The 20,007-nt window shown below is 39.1% G+C and overlaps 1 protein-coding gene across 1 annotated transcript; it reads left to right on the plus strand.

Moving 5' to 3' along the window:
* The first annotated feature begins 348 nt into the window (after window positions 1-348).
* LOC147623852 (auxin-induced protein X15-like) lies at window positions 349-696 on the plus strand. Its single transcript, XM_086820807.1, has one exon. It carries the CDS (start codon window positions 349-351, stop codon window positions 694-696), a length of 348 nt encoding a protein of 115 aa, XP_086676933.1.
* Window positions 697-20,007: the final 19,311 nt, after the last annotated feature.

Here is a 20,007-nt window from a genome sequence, read left to right on the forward strand (position 1 = left end):
ATTTGCATGTTTTGAATATACATTTGAGGGCATGTTTTGAATTGTTTATACATTTTGAAACGGTCATGTGGCATGGTGACTAGTTATCAAGTTGTCGAGTTCAGTTGTACGAAGTTCACGTGTTGCGGCTCACTTGTGGCTGTCTACATGGGAAAAAAAAAAAAAGCGATCATTCTGATGAAAGCCACAGTTCACCAAAGTTTCTTTTAGCGGCCCAAAATGGTTGCGTATAAGAAAATGTCGAGTCTTCCGATTCTTTCTTCTGATCAATTGGATGTTACATGGGCACGCTAGGTTCATGAGTCGTTCTTCTGACGTCCCAATTTCAAGTAATTGTGCTGCCATACGATGGCGAAATTGATCAGAAAGCTTCCAAAGATTGCAGAGTCCGCCTCTATTTCTGTTGTTAAAGCTCTGCTTGGGTTGAGAGTTGAATGCTGCGACAACGCAGCACATCAGTATAGATATTGTGGCAAGAAAAAGGGTGTACTCAAGGCGCCCAAGGGCTATTTGCCGGTGCTGGTGGGAGAGGATTACCGCAGTCGGTACGTGATACCGGCCAACCTCCTTGGGCACCCTCTCTTTGCAGAGCTTTTACAAAGCTCCGCCGATGAGTTCGGCTACTCCCACGCGGGCGCCCTCAGGCTTCCCTGCGATGCCCGCGCGTTCGAGCAGCTCCTGAGCCTCATCAACTAACAGCAAGCTTTCTATAACGATCAGGTGCTAGGGTTCTACGGTGGGTTTGTGTTAGCATATTAATGATAGTGTTAGGATTACAGAAGAAGTTACGGAGAAATTACGAAGGTCCAGCCAGTCAACCCTTCGAAGATGTTGCCAGAATGCGATCTCTGATGATCAGAAATGGGCTTTAAGCGCAGAGCACGAAAAACGTATTATAGATTCTAATGTGGATCGAACCCAAATACTTCCACATGAAGCGGTCAAGGTTGCCGGACAGCCAGCCAATCGAGCAGGTGCCTTTCCATTCCGAATGGAAATGGGTTCGAGTTTGCTCCCCAAGCTTTCGCACATTCCGAAATGGAAATGTGTTAAGTGGGTTCGAGTTGGCAGTATGACTCATTGTTGTCGAGTCTCAGCTGACTGCCAGGAGTTAAATTTGAACCCACAACTCCAAGAACCTAGAGCGCTTGGGCTTAAATTTGAACCCACAACTCCAAGAACCTAGAGCGCTTGGGCTTCTCCAAGAACCTAGAGCGGTTGCGCTTGTGGAGCTCGAGATGGCATCGAAACTCGAAACTCGGGGATAACGTAGTACAATCCATATGTATGCTGCATGTAACCATACTTTGCATGTCAAGGGTTGTCCCAAAGCTATTACTTTATGATCTCCAAACTCCCCTTTTTGTGTTGTGTCTACTTTCAAATATGGTTTTTGTTACACAATGTTTCAAGACTATGATCAGGTGGATCCGAAAATGTCTCGCATATTGGATAGTGATTAAATTCCTCTTAGGTTTATAATCACGTGAAACGTAATACACCCTTGTTTCATGCAGTGTTAATGGCATTCTTTGAATAGAGTTTGAATAGAGTGCTATTGAATGTTCATATTATATATCTATTCGTTCATAAACATGCACAAATTTTCCACTTTTTATAGCACACCCTCTAATTCAAATTTGGGGCTTGCTAAGATGTACGATGTAGGGTGTCATCCTTTGCATTCTCTGGATCTTATTATCCTTCAACACCCTACTTTAGTTGATCCTACTGGCTCTCTTCAAACATTTTTGTTCTCCCTTTGTCCATGCTAGCACCCTCGACTTAGATCTGCTTTGCACCCTTCTCATTGCCTTATCTTGTAGCTATGCCTTAATAACGTGTTTATGACATATTATCATCGCGTGGTGCTACTTGATTTAAAGCAGGGGTTCTAGATTTGTTATTGTATCTATAGTTCCTCATTCAATCATTCCATGTCTGATAGATCTAGCACTTTAGCTTTGTGGTGCACTCTTCCTTGAGATGCCCTTTTTGGCCATGGCCCCTCTCTCACTTCCATCTCTCTCTAGCTTACGCGTCTATGTTGCGCGTCTATGTTCTCATTCTCTTGTAGTGAAAATGGTACGATTTTGTGGAGTTTACGCGTCTATACTAGCAGCGGCTATAGGCGTGGCTACACTAGAGTCTATAGGCACATCTATACTAGCATCTATTGACACATCTATAGATGCATCTAGAAGCGCATCTATTTGTATAGACACGCTTTTAGACACGTCTATAGATGTGCTGATAGATGCGAATATAGACGCTCTGTTAAAAAAAATTGAATAATCCCACCCGCGTCGACGCCGCAACTATTTTCGCTTCCCTCCCCTCTGCTCCCTGTGCTGTACCTTTTCCTCATGATGGCTACACCTCACCCTTTGTCCTCTCCTCACAAAGTCTCCTCTCAAGTCTCCTCCCAAGGACAATTCCTCACAAGGTAATCTGTATCCCACTTGTCTCTCCCACCTCTTCATATATTCATAGTTTTTGAATAGTATGTTTAGAATTAGGGTTTTCGATTGGTATTCTCTTCACTCTATCTTTCTCTCTCTCACATGTATAAGCTTCTTATGTTTAAAATTTTTGAATGGTATTCTCTTTCTATCTCTCTCTCTCTCTCTCTTTCTTATGCATAAGCCTAAGAGGCTTATGCATAACCCTCTTATGCTGCATAAGAGGCTTATACTTAAATCTCCTTATGCATAAGGCTTAAACCTCCTTGTGTATCCATGCTATTCACACTTTTAGATTTTTGTATTACTAATTCTTTTCTCAACTTTTTGTTTTGTTTTGTAGGCCTTATAATCCTCTCTTTCAACTTCACCAAAAAGAGGTAAATGTTTTTCTCTTTCCTCTCTTTTCGATTTTGTATGTATGTTTTAGGTTCTTAGGGCTTTTGTATGTATGTTTTAGGTTCTTAGGGCTTTTGTATGTATGCATTACTAATCCTTTCCTCACCCTTTTGTTGGTTTTATAGGTCTTCTAATCTTCTCTTTCAACATCACCAAAAAGAGGTAAGTGCTTTCCTAAGAACCTAATGCATACATACAAAGTCGAAAAGATTAAGCTCTATGCATGCATAGAGCTTAATCTCTGCATAGATCTCTATGCTTTATGAATGCATGCATAGAGCTTAATCTATGCATTAAGCTCTATGATTAGAGCTCTATTCATAGATTAAGCTATATGATTAGAGCTCTATTCATAGATTAAGCTCTATGCATAGAGGACCTACAAAACAAAACCCTTTTTTTTGGTAGATAAAAATAGAGGAAAGAGAGGATAAAAAGACCTTACATCCAAATGAGCCATATCAATACACTCCTTTCACCTCTATTCACATAGTGCTAAGCCGAAAGATTTTCTTCCAGCAGAGACTTGCCCTTGCTTTTGGGACTCATCGGTTAGCCCAAATTAATGCTTCGCCTAGGCCATTTCTATTTCCATCTATGGATTACAATCTCACTTTCCATATATATATCTTTGTTTTACTCTAGGGAGATAGGAAGTGAGATTGTCTCTTTTCCTCATTTAACACCTAAATCTCTTCTTCTTTCTTCAACACATGATCTTAAGAAGTGACCAAAATAAACCCCCAATTTTGTGTCACAATAGTCTTTGCAAAAACACAATTTTTAGTTTATGACAGTTAGAGTTTGAGCCATGAAAATGACGACAGTTGTCGTTTTGAAAAATTGATGAAAATTTTGATTCTAGAATTCACTTTGTCGAGAACTTTGTCGAGAAAGTGGATTCTGGAATCCAAAATTTTGGGCAAACATTTCTATCATGAAACAGTGAAATTTTCATCTGAAAAAAGAGAAATTTTGGTCGATATAATGAGCAAAAATTTCACTTTTATTGGACGAAAAATTTAGTTCTCGAACGGAAAAAATTCCGTTGAAAATTTTTGTCAATGGAAAAAATGATGCTCATGACTGAATAAAATTCCACTTGGATTTTGGAATCCAAATTTTTGTTGATAAATAGAAATTTTTGTCGACAAAAATTTCAATCCGTCTCAACGGAAATTCGGATTCCAGAATCCAAGTGGATTCTGAAAACCAAATTCTCATTTGACGGGAATTTTTTCGTGACGAAAAATTTTTCCATTGACAAAAAATTTTGACTGTTTTTGTCCAATATAAAAGTAAATTTTTTGTTCACTATGGATAAAATTTTCTCTTTTTCTGAACAAAAATTTCACTATCAACGATAGAAACGTCAGTTTGTCATGAAATTTCATATTCCAAAATCCACTTTGTTAACAAAGTGGATTCTAGAATCCAAATTTTCATCAATTTTTCAAAATGACAACTGTTATCACTTTCATAGCTCAAAATCTAACTGTTATAAACTAAAAACTGTGTTTTTACAAAGACTATAACTCTAAATTGAACTATTACATAAAAATAAAGTAAACTGATAAATTGTAGTACCATCTAAAATTTGACCGTTTAGATCATTAGATTTCTATCTAAATCTAAAGACATCTTTGCTTTCAATAAACCTCTTCTATGGCCATGGACTCCATATACCTACCTGTCTTAATATCAAAATATGTTTAAATTCAACCATTGGATCAACTTTGTATACAAAAATAAATAAAATCTTAAGCAATGTACTATAGCCCCATGTAAGAGAGTTTCATCAAATTATAATAGTTCTAAAAGTAACGTCAATTTTACCACCTATCAGTTTGTGGATAACATGCTACATATAACATGCAGTGTAGAACTATGTATTGGTACAAACTTATCCATGCTCAAGGAAAAGTATAATTTAGAGATTCTTAAACAAAGCAAAAAAGCAAAGAAAAGTGGAATTTGTCGATGTGTAGACAAGCTTAATTTGCATGATATAGAAATTCTTGTGTATGGATTTGAATTAAAAATTTTATGGATACTTGCAATTGATATTTTTAAGAAAAAGGTCCAATGACTTTCCTAGTTGATTGGAAGAGTTTCTTATCCTTTGTAACTCTTTTTTCAATTGGACGTTTTTGGGTTTAGAGTAAAATGTAAGTAATTTTTTATACATTCTTTTTTCACAAAAGTAATGGTTTTTTTAAAATGTTTAACATGAAAGTGTCTTTTTTTCCATAAATTTAAAAAAAGGTACATTTTTGGATTTTTGTTCCAAAAATGGAGTTTGAGTTATTCTTTGCATGATTTTGTTGTCGTTTTTCATGAAGTCTCGTTATTCTTATATCGACAATATTAAAAATGTGTATTTCAATGTGAAAAAAAGTTATCACTATATTCTAATATTTTTTCACCATGAGGGTTTAAACTAAAATAAAAGATGTTGTTCAAGAATGTTGATGATGAGAGAGTAGTGAAACCTTACATATGTATACTAAAAAACTATTAATATTACAAATTCATAAATCATCATCTATTCTATCATCTTCGACTAGATCCGTGGCTCCAAAAAGATCAATTTCAAGGAATGCTTCTACGTCCGCTTCAATGTTACTTAAGGAATTTTGAACCAATTGGTCAATGTCTTGCTCTTATGTAGGATCAAGATCATCTATTTTCTCCCTTTCGTCAGATGTACTTGGATCTCTATTAGAACTTGATGACCTTTCTTCCATATGCTCTTAAATCTGTCCCTCAGGCCTAGTATCCACAACTATTATATTGATTCGCAATTGGCTCTTGGATTTCAACATCAACTCTATCATTTAGCTCTTGTGTTTTGAAAATATCAACTTCATCATTATGATTCTTTGGTTCTTCTTCTAGTTGTTCACCTTCAAAAATGTGTTTGCTACTACGGGGAGAAACTTGGATTACAAACAACCATCTTGGATCCTTTGGATCTACTTTAAAGATGACTTGCTCACAATATTCTGGTAGCACAAAGGGTCCCTTTGGTGTTAACAACCCTAAAATGGGATTGATCATGGTGAAGGACATAGATTAAGCAGTATAATTAAGGTGGATTAAACCACACTAAGAACTCCATAAGAGAGAGAGAGAGAGAGAGATTGCACACTCAACACAAGATCTCTATTACATATCACAAATGAACCATACAATGATATAGGCTTTCTAGCCTTATCTCACTTTACATGTCATCATCCATGTGGCACTCCCTTTTCCACTCTTTTAGTCAACACTCACACACCATACAATATTACATGTGGCATTCTTATCTTGCCATAATATCTTGCACCTCTAGGGTGCTTTCCCACATACACACAACACCACGATTACATCTTTCAACACCCCCTCTTAATCGAGGTGTTCCACAACTCACCCATCACCCATCAATGTAGCCTTGCACAACCGCAATCGCTACCTCTCAACACTCCCCCTCAATGATACATTGGAGATTCCATCAAACAAACATGTGTGCGTGTGTTTACCATCTTAGACACCAAGTCCATTTTGAGCCGACTCGTCACTCATAGCGGAACCACTAAAAGTCTGATTTGAACATAGAAGTTCGGGTGGGAACCAACCCATGCACATGTACCTCACACGTACATCGCTCATGCACACACGCTCATGCACACATCACAACAACCATTTTGAGCTTCTAGGTGAGCTCGGGTATGGTTACCCTCATACCATGGGTGATTACACATTTTTTTTTGTTTTGAGAACGCAAGCTCGGGTACGGGCAGCCATGTGTCAGATTGCAGGGTAGCTTGCGCTGCAATGCGCGTTGCACTTGGGTCAGATTCCAGGTTCTGACATCGTCTTCTCCAAATAAAAACTGTACTTCCATAGCTATTTCTTGTCACAGCTCTTCCCTATCTTGATTCACAGCATCTTGCGATAACTGCCTTCCTTCACATCCCATGCGCTCTCTCGCAAAAGCTTCTCATAGCCACCCAATACATCTCCACTTTCTTGCCTATCTTCACGTACGCTAACGGTTGCACTTCTCCTTTTACTTAGCATGCTCTCTAATTATACCACTATCTTCATGCTCTATGCTTGTGCGTAGAGTTTCCATAGCTGCTTGCTGCCTCGCCTCTTTAATCTAGCTTTCTTTTGCATTGATGACTGTTTGCTAATGCCAATTGTTCACGCTACAGACTTTACTCCATCTCTGCTGATTTTGCTAGCTCTTCACTGGCCTGCTCATTTTGTCTCTCTAGTTCTTTGTTACGACCACCACCATAGCTTCCAAGCTTAACCTCTCTACATTCTACTGCGGCCATGACTACTCTCATGGACCACTTCTTCTCACGAGCTCCTCGGTTGCTTTCTTGTGCTGCTAGTCATCGCTAACATCTTCTACAAATAGCTGCGCATGCTTATCTGCACTGCCTCACCAAGCTCTCGCTATTTCCAGAGCCATCCAATTGTACGAGAAATATTGGCTTCCCTTGCTCGCTGATTTTGAGGGTGGATTTACACCCACTATCCATGTCACCTCTTCATCGATTCCTTAGAGGAGATGCTCACTCTTCTCTTTGTGCAGTTTTTCCAACTACCTCCTACCTTGAGGTTTACACAGCCAACAACGTGGCTATAGTGAGCTTCCCATTGTGCTCACAATTCTCATGCTCTCCTCTTGCATGTCAAAACTACTACACGGTTCCCACAAGAAACCAAGGTGCATAAATCATTGTGAGATTTCCCATAGCTTTCACAACTTTGCTCATATCATTGAGCAACATCCACAAGTGCATCCTCTTCTTGATGCACACACATGTGAACTCCATTGAGTCTCCCATCTCATTTGCCATCATCTTGACAAGTATGCACCTCCACAAGAGCATTCTCCCATGCTCAATAACCAAAACATTGAGACAAAACTTCACAAATTATCTCCACAAACTTCTTGGCAGCTTCCTTGTTGACACCGAAGACTCCATAGTCTTCATACTTGCTGAAATCTTCATTTTGAGCTTCCATGATGATGAGCAGGCTTTCCATGTTGCAAAAATCCCATTTGCAACTCTTGGGCAGCTTCTATGCAACCTCCTTGTTGCATAGAAGCTCCTTGTTGCATAGAAGGAGATTTGTAACCTCCTTGTTGCAAATCGCCTCTGAAACTTGAGAATGGCAGCTCCAAATCTCTCTCAAATCCTCCCAAATGCAAATCCAAATGATAATATGAGTGTGCTACTTATTTTTCATAATAAACTAAAAATAATGCTTAATCAAAGAACTCATAACCATGAAAACTATACATAAATATTCACCATGACCAAGAGCCCACCTAAGCTCTAATACCATGTTAAACAATCCTAAAATGGAATTGATCATGGTGAAGGACATAGATTAAGCAACATAATTAAGGTGGATTAAAGCACACTAAGAACTCCATAAGAGAGAGAGAGATTGCACACTCAACACAAGATCTCTATTACATATCACAAATGAACCATACAATGATATAGGCTTTCTAGCCTTATCTCACTTTACATGTCATCATCCATGTGGCACTCCCTTTTTCGACTCTTTTGGTCAACACTCACACACCATACAATATTACATGTGGCATTCTTATCTTGCCATAATATCTTGCACCTCTAGGGTGCTTTCCCACATACACACAACACCACGATTACATCTTTCAACATTTGGTCGGTCCAAAACTTCGTGGATTCAACTTGAAAAAACCCACTCTTATCTTTCCTTATGCAACCTTGATGATGTTTTGAATGGTTCCACAATAATAAAGCATGTCAACTTCGATATTAAATTCGTTTGCTTGACCGTCTTTCTTACATGAAGTTAGCCTTGATGCCACTATAAAATGTTGTTCTTTTGCAATCTATTTGTTCCACTCAAAAATATTAGTCGTGTGACCATATTTCACCATATTTATATTACTACAAGCATATCAAGAATTAGCCTACAAGGTGATGAAATATAAATACATTGTCTTGTTTATTAATGAGACAGTAGTTAAGGAGATCGATCACTTACATGCTAATTTCAAAACCTTTTGCAATCTCCTCCTCCTCCTCAGTGATCACTTCGCCATCATGATTTGCTCGTGTTATTATTAAATCAAGCCATCTACTTGAAGGAAAGGCAAGCAGTTTTGCAAGCTCCGGAAGGTATGGTAGGTTTCTTGTTGTTCGACTCCTCCTAAAATTTTACCGAGAAATAATACGTTGTGCCTTGACCTCCTCATATCTTTTGAATCCATTTAACCATAGCATTTGAGTTCAAGATGCAAAATTTATTGATCTTCTCTCATAAAGTGTTGTCTATCGCCCTTAACAAGTCCATTTCCTTGTGGCACTTCCCCAAATACTCTCTCATCTTCTTCATGGCTCCATGGTACCTGAGGAGTATTTCTCTGTATATTTTGCCTTGTTCGGTGTCATGTTCTCAAAAGAGTATCTAGTAGTGTCCTCTCGGGCTAGATTTCCATGTGCTCAACATGATCATCAATATTATGCCAGTAGTGTTGGGTTATCGTGATGCACCATGCGCTTTGTTTTTTTGTTTCTTTTGTATATATTTGCAAGAGGGAAACTTCTCTACATTGGCTCCTTTTCTTTGAGGTATGGACCTTATCTCTAAACTGTTTGTTATTATTTTTTTATTCTTGCATACAAAGTGCCCCAAGATGGAGAGGTGGGTAGGAAATGCAGGTACAAATAAAGCCATAGCCAAGCCAAGCCAAGATTTTTGTCTATGCTTTTCTTTGGTGTAGGCTTGGCTATGCATAGCTATGGCCATGTGTAGGCATGGCTATGCATAGTAGGCATGCCATGGCCGTTACAATCTAAGCATTTACATTGCTATGGCTATGCATAGCCATAGCCATATCTTTGCTTTCTCATAGGTTTTTCTATGCATAGACATGGTTATGTATGGGCTTGGCTATGCATAGGCATGCCATGGGGTTTGTAGGGCAACTGCCATGGCATGTCTATATGCATAGCCAAGAATTTGCATGACCATGGTTATGCATAGCCAAGCTTATGCTTATGCTTATGCTTAGCCATAACCTACGGGATGGTTTGTAATAAAGTAAAAAGGGAATCAGGTCAATTAGGGCCCAAGGCCAAGGGATGAAGGGGATGTGAAAGGGGCCAAGGGTTAAGACTAGGCTTGGGCATGCCCGTGGACATTAATAAGTGTAGTGTGAAAGGGTGGCCGAGTATATAAATGAATATGGGCCAATGTTATGGGAACCTTATGATAATCATCAATATACAAGTCAATTACTCTCTCTTGTCTCTAAAACTAGGCTAATCAACCTAATCTAGGCTAATCCAAGGCTAATTAAGATAATCTAAGGCTAATCTAAATGCTCCTTTCTTTCAAAGATAAAATCAATTTGGCTAGATGATGAAGAGTGGCGGATGATCCAAATACAGAAGCCTGGGACACACTTGACAATTATAATGGGCAGAAGATAGTTGCACGTTTGTGGATGGAGAGTGTGGGCTCGTTGCATCTTGGTAGTGGCGGCTATGAGACTTCCATAAGTACTTTGTAAGTTTTTTACTAGTCTCTTATATTTTACTATCTATGATGTGTATTAGTTACATGCATTTAATTTTTTATGTAGACTTGTTCATACATGAGAGCGTGGTAGGTTGTGCCCAATTTTCGAGCAAGGAGACGTATGGTTACAAGTATGGCACACTAGCGCTCCTCGAGCAATTAGAGTCGGAGGACACACCCATCAATTAGGGAGTGGAAACACGTGCAAATATGTCCAATCTCGGTAGTGATTAGGCTTGCCAGTTTGGGGACTGCACCTGCACGTGGAGCTGGATGACTACTTTGACTACTTGTAGGCTTGCCATTTTGGCATATTGGCTTGCCTTTTAGGCATATATATGGTGTTGTACACCTTGATGTAAATATGAAAATTTGTAACTATCAATGCCGTACATAATATAAAACTTTTATTTTTTGTCAAATTCGAGTATAGCTAGCTGAGTACTTTAACCAGTTGGCAAAATGGTGTAGCCAGATGCAATTTGTACCTGGTTGCACCATTCTGCCAAAAATAATTTTCTACTTAAAGCACCGGTATGCACACCGGTACTAGTATTTTACCTATGCATATATTGGTGCTTAATCACCGCAAATACCAATGTGCATTTCAGCACTCAAGGAATTTACAATGCCATGAATGGGTGTTGATAACCCATCATTTCCTTGTAGTGGACCTAGAGGAAAACAAAGTATAAATGTTTGCAAGGGACATAGGTTTCTCACTTTACCTATCGCAAACTGGAAGGATTTGCATGAGCATCGAGGGAACTTAAAACCTATAACAGAATGTGTTACACCCTTTGACCTAGAGCCCTTGGTGCTGACATGAAAAATATGTGATGTATTGCAAATAACAATCATTTCTGTTAATAACCTCAACCCCTTCCTTCTCTAACATGTCTCAAAAATCTTTTGTGAGCTTGGTCCTCCAACCAACAACTTTTCCATTCCTATATCTTGCATGTACAACACTGGTAGGCCTTGTCAAGGTGGTGTGTGTCATGAATGGACCAACCATACCCCTAGCTCATGATTTCATAAAAAAAAACCATTTTGATTTAACTATGCTATCTCATTCACACTCAAATGTCTTCCCCAAAAACAAGGGGATGATAGTTCAACATTGTTAGACCTCCCTTTCGGATTTATGAGAGCACCACAATATGCACCTGTTTCTTTGACCTTCATGAAGCATGTGCACCACAATGTGCACCTGTCTCTTCAACCTTCCTAAAGCATGTGACAATGTTCTATGGATCAATTTTCCATATAGCCCGAAAGCTATGATTCAATAACAGTTTCTTATTGTGATTGAGTTGTGATTCTCTACTTCCTTTCATGGCATGCTCTACATTTTTCTCATTAATTATCACTGTTCCATATTCTGGCCTATGACTATCATTTTCCAAGTCCACACTTGGTTTAGACATGGCTAGTCTTTTACTTTGAACACTTTTTTGTATCCTGAAAATTATTTTTCATTTCAAGGATTTCCATACTGGCCTCTTCCATTGTTTAATGAGTTAAATAGATAAGTGTTCATTAAAATATGATGATTGAACTAAGCAATGCAAGTAAACAAATAACAATTACACTAATAAAAAATGCTTCACCATGCTAGTAAACTTTTTAGATAATTATCCAATTTGGACTTGCCTCAACTGCCATGAATCCCCTAAACCAAAGTACATCATATCCGCTAAAGAAAGAGAGATAATAGATGTAAACCACTAAAAAGAGACACATAGGCATATATATGTATATATATATATATATATATATATATATATATATATAGAGAGAGAGAGAGAGAGAGAGAGAGAGAGAGAGAGAGAGAGAGAACATGTGTATATGTGTTATAGAGATGGAGAGACTTTTTCTACCTAATGAAAGAAGTTATTTTACTTGCAACACAACCTAATTACTTATTTTTAACTAGGAGAGTAATGACTCAAACATAGCACACAACACAAAGGATCCAAGACCCACTAGTTTCAAGGGTTCGTGAAGGGAAGACATAGCGGGATATGGATTTCATGAATACAACTTGTAACTTTTCTCAAAAATTACTTCCTATGAGAATCCAAGTATAAGTATTCATGAGGTGAGTGACACACCTTGCCCATGCAATTGTGAGCTAGGTCATCGAATATCGGATTCTCGATTGAGCTATTTTATGAGATGGCCTCCTACGAGATGACAGCTTCATAAACGGAACCATCAGCCTACACGGCCATTAGTTTGTTTGCTACACTCTTTCTATGGTGCAAGGGATTTCCATAAGCGGCAACGCTACCAGGGAATAGCCCCACCACATATAGCCACAATGAATTTTAAATGTGTGTGTACGTATGGTTGATTTTTGTTATATTTTTATTTTCTGTTTTTTCAAGAATGGTAGAAATGAAATTGTGAAAATTTATTCATTTTGTTGCATGGTAGAAATGAAATTGTGAAAATCTATTCATTTTGTTGCATTGTTGTTGAAATCTTAAGGAATTTATGTTTAATTTCTACATATTTTTCATTTTTGCATTTTCAGTAAGTTCTATAATTTATGCATTTACGTTAACTCTACTCCAACTTATCATTTACAAGTTCAATTTTTTAGTTTTTTGCATTTTTTTTATAATTTTAATTTTAAAAATAAAAAAACAATTAATTGAAGATGAAATTAAAATAATCAGGTTAAATAAACTAGAAAATCGATTTCCTAACGTAGTATTTATCCAAATTTTGACTCCTTACGTGTTACGTGAAATTTTGACTCCTTACGTGTTACGTGAAATCAAGATAAAAAACAAAAATCAAGGGAGGATTTGCAACACACAAATTTTTTTATCTTTTTTGCACATTCTTATTTTTTTCAATAGTGTAATTAATGAAAGTTAATTAAGCTTAATTCTCTCTCTAATATGGGGCATCTTAACTAGCTGTTCAGGCCACTAGCCAAAAAAGTCCACTCCTGTTCGAAATCTGTGTGACCACTGGGTAAGTTTTGAGTGACTGGACGCATTCGGGTAAACATAATTAAAAATTTGTAAACTGAAAACGTAAAATATAAAAAATAAAAAAGGAAAAAAGAGGTCAGTATAGAAATTTCTTGAAAAGTATACGCACAAGTTTTTCTAATATATATTTTAGGCTGTTGTGATTATGTTGATGCAGCTTGTGTAACACCCCAAAAATTTACATTTTTACATAGTTATGAAGATTTCTTAACTATGGGAGCCAATGCGTGCAGCGCTTGACTTACCCCAAAAAAGTACACTATTTTTGCAAACAAGTTAAGAAACACCAAAAATGTGTTTTGGAAAAACTTGGGACAGTCCAAAAAATTTTCAAAAAATAAAAAATAATAAAAATTTTCAAGCTTGTTTGGGGCATCTGTAAGATCTTCCAACACCCCGTATTAACATGCACCTATGCTTTGGTCATATATTAGAGACCTATTTAGATGATAGTGCTCTCGAGCTAGTGCGTACCCACCTACACTAGGTTCAGGACCTTCGGGTCAGAACCCAGTTTACCATTGTACAACCTACACTAGGGGCTATGGATACATTGCCAGATTTCGAGTCAATGGAAGGATCCCTAGTCCCAAGAAGTGAGAACCCTAACCAAGCCTCAAGTCTAGTCAAAGATAGCTACCAGTATTTTTGATTGCCTAGCTATTATGATGCATCAAAACAGAGACTCTTGTGGATCTCACCACCGAGAAAGCTTATGGTGTGAGTTGGGAAGGTATTGTCCCTCCCCAACCTCTTTGTCATTGAGCTACGAGTTCTCTTGCTGCCTACACTAGTGGTAACACATGCGTATCCACTATGCGTGCATCCACATCAAATGAATAACAAGATCTACCACTAGCCTGACATGACCTCATGAGAGCACCTGTGCCACAACCCATCTCCAGGACTAGATCTCTTGGCACATGTAGTAAACTCAAAATCATAGAAACAAAGCCACATGAGTGCTCTAGTGCGCCCCTAGCATCCTGAAGTGGTGCACTCGTAGATGAGAGCCCATGAGTCCGCTGCACCTCCGGCTTGTAGTGGTTCCACATGTCATCGTTTGCTCGCACACGATGCATCTCAAATAGGAAAAGGCTCTTGGCGATGAATATGGGTGGCGTGGCTCCACTATGACATGCAAATGCCAACATAGAAGTACGAAGCTGCACAAGGGCAGACACTTCATGTAACACTGAAATCTATTCCAATAGAAACCATTCTCAATAATACAGATTTAGCGGATGTATGTACCGGCATGTCCTCCCCATAATGTTTAACAAAGCCATACTCGTTCTTGTCCAACACCACCACTCTTCTCATCATGTGTGGAGGTCCTCGACTTTGATGTGCCTCTCGATCCATGTCAAGCAAGGACCTCGCAATGTAGCATAGTATTTAAAATCAGCATATAAATCAAGAAAAGAGGCATACACTTATCAATTAGCATATGAATATCCTACATTACTTGCAATGGGGCAAAGCATGGCAATCCATCCACTATCTCCCAAACTAGAAGTGGTTGAGGCTAAACCGTATTTGACATGGTCCTTTGAAAGAAAGTTCCAAGGAGGAAATGGAGAGCTGACACCCACCAACTTCTCCCCAGTGGGAAAGTCCAAGAAAATGAAACCTTCTGCCCATCCAACTACTCTCTTCTTCTTCTTGTACTCCCTGGTAGGGTCACGTGCTAACAAAAAAAGGTCATGTATCATGGCATACATGTCATTTTTTTTGCCACGAGAAAAGTCCTGACCCATGGAGATATAGTTGCCTACTAAGCATCCAAATGTGGCTAATCCTCCATGGCCCAATGTCCTCTCCAATGAGGGTGGAAAATATTAGATAAATGGAGTGACAACTTTCACTGCCCTTTTAGCTTATTAAAAACTCAATGACTGAATTCAATGAAATATTCACAACAATCCATCAATAAACATATACATCTACCAAACTACCTATCCGTATCACATCTAATTTGAATATTATGACATAAAATGAGTAGTTAAATTACCATCACCGCCATCATGAATATCAAGAGTGGAATCCCTAGGTGGTGGAGATGGTGTCCGCTCCATATCCACCACTATCAGCAGCAGCAAGAACAAAAAAGAAAGGTTAAACATCATATAATCGTACTTCTTTTGGTATAGTGCACTCCATGTAGCATGTTGCAAACACTCAACAAAAACCAACCTTCTTTGCATTCCTTCTTATCCTTGTTCCGTGATCTCGACCTTCTAGGAGTATCTTGACCCTTGGGTGGATAATCGATCTTCTTGGTGGTAGAATACCGTTTATAGATATCAATCTCTTGTGTCAGCACATTTCCACCAGAAAAATCCAACCACCAAGGGCAATTGGCCAACTCCCACTAGGAGCGGCCATGCATGGAGATTGGATACATGGATGTTGCAGGGGCTGCAATCTCTATCCACCCCTTGCAATGTCGAGGAAGGTCATCAATCTTGCCTTCGCTCGTCAAGTACATGAGATATCTAGGTCATTCCAACCAAACAAAACTATTAAATGTATGCATGGCACAATGATAATAAAACTTAAATGGACATTAGCAAAAATAATGAATGAAGTGCTTACCTAAAGACAACCCTATATGCTGCCTAATCAAGCTCTGTTTTGCTGGCAACTAAATTCTCAGCCTTCCCAACACCTCTCAATTCACTACTCTCTCTTATCTTCAGAGAGGTGAACATATACTTTCTTCCCTCCAACTTGATGTCTTCATACTGAGTGAGAGTGTAGTTTAGAGGTAGAGTAAACAACCGCCCTATATTTTCTATAGCCTTGAGCTCCTCAAGCACTGCAAGGGCGTGATTTTCTATCTTTTCCAAAAAACTCTCTCTAGCCAACCACCTTTAGTTGCAATAAAGAAATGCATCATAAGATTGAATTTAACACAAACAGTATTTTTAATACAAAACAAAGACACCAAATACAAAGCTCACCCTCTATATAAGGAATATGTGTTGAAGGCATGTAATACATATTCCTCATGATAGCACTAGCCTCCAACAAAGAGAGATACTGAATTTTTTTTCTCCACCTTAAGGGGTGCAAGTGCAATGCACTTAATTTTCTCTAGAATGAAAACCTTATCTGCAGTCTCTAAATTCAAGGAAAATAATTTAGGTTTCCAAATATCTCCAAGCTATGGGTCAAGGTAATTCAAGACCTACACAACATTAACTCAAGAATAAGAAGACTCAAACTTCTCACACTCAACACCACTTATGAATGTCCAATATATAGTGTAGATACTATACCCTACCCATCCGATCAGGTATTTTTTGATGCACTGCATCAATCTCCTTCTTCTCTGTAGTTGCTCTCTCCTCCATGGGAACTGTAGCCTTTACCCTCTCCAGTGCATTCTTGATATCTACATTAAACTCAACCTGCAACATGTTGACAAATCAAATATAATGTACCTCCAAAAAATACGAGTCGATACCCCAAACAAACAAGAGGCAAGAAAAGGGACATTGCTCTCACCTGAAATACAAGCCTTTCTAAGTACCCTCTGCTTAAAGGGTACCAGCCTACAATTCCTTTCACCTCCCTAGTTCTTGCATTGTGTATGACTTAACGCTCTTGGGGAGTCAGGGAGCTCATGAAAACTTGATCGTCGCACTCACAAATGTTATTAGCATTCATGAGAGTACATCCCTCCGCTTGGTTTGATAACCGCATGTTCATTCAATCTACAAACATAAATTTTCAAAATTAAATGAATCAATAGGATGAAAGTAGACACAAACAAGAAAGGAAAAAGAGAAAAAGGCTTACAAGTTCATCCTCTGTAGCCCTATAAGAAGTGCAATTTCACTTGTCTTCCATGGGTCTATCAAAGTTCACATGACCCGAATATACTATGCTCGAGTCTCTACACGACTCTGCAATCACGGACATCCAAGCCATGGTTCTATGGTTGCCCTCCCACACATAGAACATCTTCCAAAAAAGTTATTGAAACGCTGATCTAACTTCTAACTCCTTTTTAAATAGTTCATCCACCTCCCTCTGCATGGGTTACCAAGACTTCCTCAGTGCTGGTGTAACCTGGGTCTCCTCCCCATTGCATGTGCAAATAGAAGTTATAAATGCACCCTTTTCTGGGAGGTAACTCTTATACTGGAACGCACTCTTAAGTGCAGCGACATCACTTCTCAGTCCCCTTACTCTAGCATAGGTAATGAGTCTACACAAGGGGATTCTACGGCACTCATCTGAATTGAGTAGCCTAGATCTAGAAATGATGTCACCCCCTCCCACAAGATCCAAGCTAATGTCCTCAATGAAAGAGTATGTCTCATCTCCCCCTCCATCTAAATCATAGACATCTATAGATGTGTCCTCTATGCCTCCTGGAGGAGCCTCCATCTCGGATCTATCCCGACCATGATCACCCTCCTCAGTGTCTGCAAAAATTGGAGGCTTTCTCTTTCTCCCAATCTTCGTTGGATGTGTTGAGTCTTTTTCTTTTCCCCTCCCTCTAGTCTTTAAAGGAAGAGTTGTACTTTCACCCATATTCATCTGTAGTAGAAAAGAATTACATATGAAAAAAAACCTTCATTATTTTTCCCTTCAAAGGGCTCGAACAATGCCTCAATTATGCCCTAATATTTTTCATCATTCCTATGTAAAGCCTCTTTGAATGGCCCTAAAAAATGAGCAAAGGGGGCTCCCATGAGTCCGCGATATCGCGGCCTCTTGGGAACCCCTTTGCTCATGTTCTAGGCCCCTTCAAAGAGGCTAAGCATTGCATACTTGAAGGTAAAGTGGGTTGCCTAAGTGGCTAAGAGAAGGCAAGGCTGCCAAGGCTTTGAAGGTAAAGTGGGTGCTTATTATCATTGTTGAGAGATAGCTAGCACCACGTTCACCTCCTCTTGGTTGCACCTCATGACTTGAGATCTTATTTGAAGGGCTCTAAAAAATTAGCAAATTGGGCTCCTAGGAAACCGTGATATCGCGGCCTCTCAGGAGCCCCCTTTGCTCACTTTTTAGGGCCCTTAAAAGAAGCTCAAGCCCCCCTTGCTGATGATGGCCCTGACTCACTTAGCCATGATGGCCCACCTCCACCTTGCTCGGCCATGATGGCCATCACTTCTTTACTATAGCATGAGTGGCCACTCATGTGGCCACTGTAGCATGCAAAACATGCGGCCACTGTAGCATACCGCATGCACCTAACATGGCACCATGCGGCCACTGTGGGGGGCTTGGGCTTCTTTGAAGGGCCATAAAAAATGAGCAAAGGGGGCTCCTGGGAGGCCAAGTATCACAGCCTCCTAGGAGCCCCCTTTGCTTATTTTTTAGAGCCCTTCAAAGAAGCTCAAGGACAATATTGCTCATTTGTTAGCCCTTTGTTTCTTGCACACTCACAGCCATCATGGTGCCATGTAGAAAGTTCATCATGGAGCCCTTTTTTGCTGGCACACTCACAACCATCATGGTACCCTTTCATGGGCCAAACAAATGGGAAGAGAGGGCTCCTAGGAGGCTGCGATATCGCGGCCTCTCCGGGGAGCCCTCTCTGCACTTTTTTTTGGCACATTGGAATGTAGAAAAGAGGATGGAGAAGACTAACCTGGAGGACGTCATGCATGTGGTGTCCCGCGACTCCCTCTATTAGAGGAGTACAGGAGGAGAAAGGGAGGAGATGGGGAGGAGTAAGGGGAGTGGAGGAGTAAGGGAGGGTATGGAGGAGTAAGGAGAGTGGATGAGTAAACTAAATGACGAGAGGCTATAGACTAAGGAGAGGGAGTAAGGCAAGGGAGGAATAAAGACTAACTAAAGTAAACTAAACTACTAACTCAAGACTAAAGAATAACTAAACTAGAACTCAAACTAAACTACTAAACTAGAATAAAGACTACAAAACTAGACTAAAGACTAACTACTAAACTAGAACTACTAACTACTAGCTACTACCAACTAGAACTACTAACTACTAACTACTAATTACTAACCTAGACTACTTCTAAAGAAGTACTAACTAGAATCGGCTAGAATCTAACAAGTAGAAAACTTATGTGACATATGGTACAACATTATTCACAAAGATCCAATGTGATCTATATTGGGTTAGTGGCAATTAACGGGCCATAAATGGCAAAGCTGTTCTATGGTCCACAGTAATCCATTTAGTATAGCCACCATAAATGGCAATTAATGGGCCGTAAATGGCAATTAATGGGCTGTAAATGGCAAATCCATTCTATACCTTGTTGAGGGGTTGAGAAAACCCTTTCTCATCCACTAAAATATTCCATGACTTGCAGAATCAAAAAACATTATGGAGCACAATCTCCTCACAACCCTTAGTGCGTTAGATGGCATATGCTAAAACATAATTGTTTATGCCTGTAAATTATATGTGAACTAGATAGCTACCACTTCTTGATTGAGCATTTAATTCAGAATATGGCATTTGTTGTCATTATTTGGCCACCATATCCATTTTTTGTTGCGATGTTAAAGGTGGACTATGCCATATCAGCACTTCTGGATACCATCTCTCTTTCTTG

Source organism: Cibotium barometz, chromosome 26 (genome assembly GCF_041138505.1).
Source record: "Cibotium barometz isolate CiBa-2024 chromosome 26, ASM4113850v1, whole genome shotgun sequence".
NCBI lineage: Eukaryota > Viridiplantae > Streptophyta > Polypodiopsida > Cyatheales > Cibotiaceae > Cibotium > Cibotium barometz.

Bases quoted from the DNA above. Each gene is read 5' to 3' on its own strand.
- LOC147623852 (XM_086820807.1), top strand. From the start codon at position 349: ATGGCGAAATTGATCAGAAAGCTTCCAAAGATTGCAGAGTCCGCCTCT.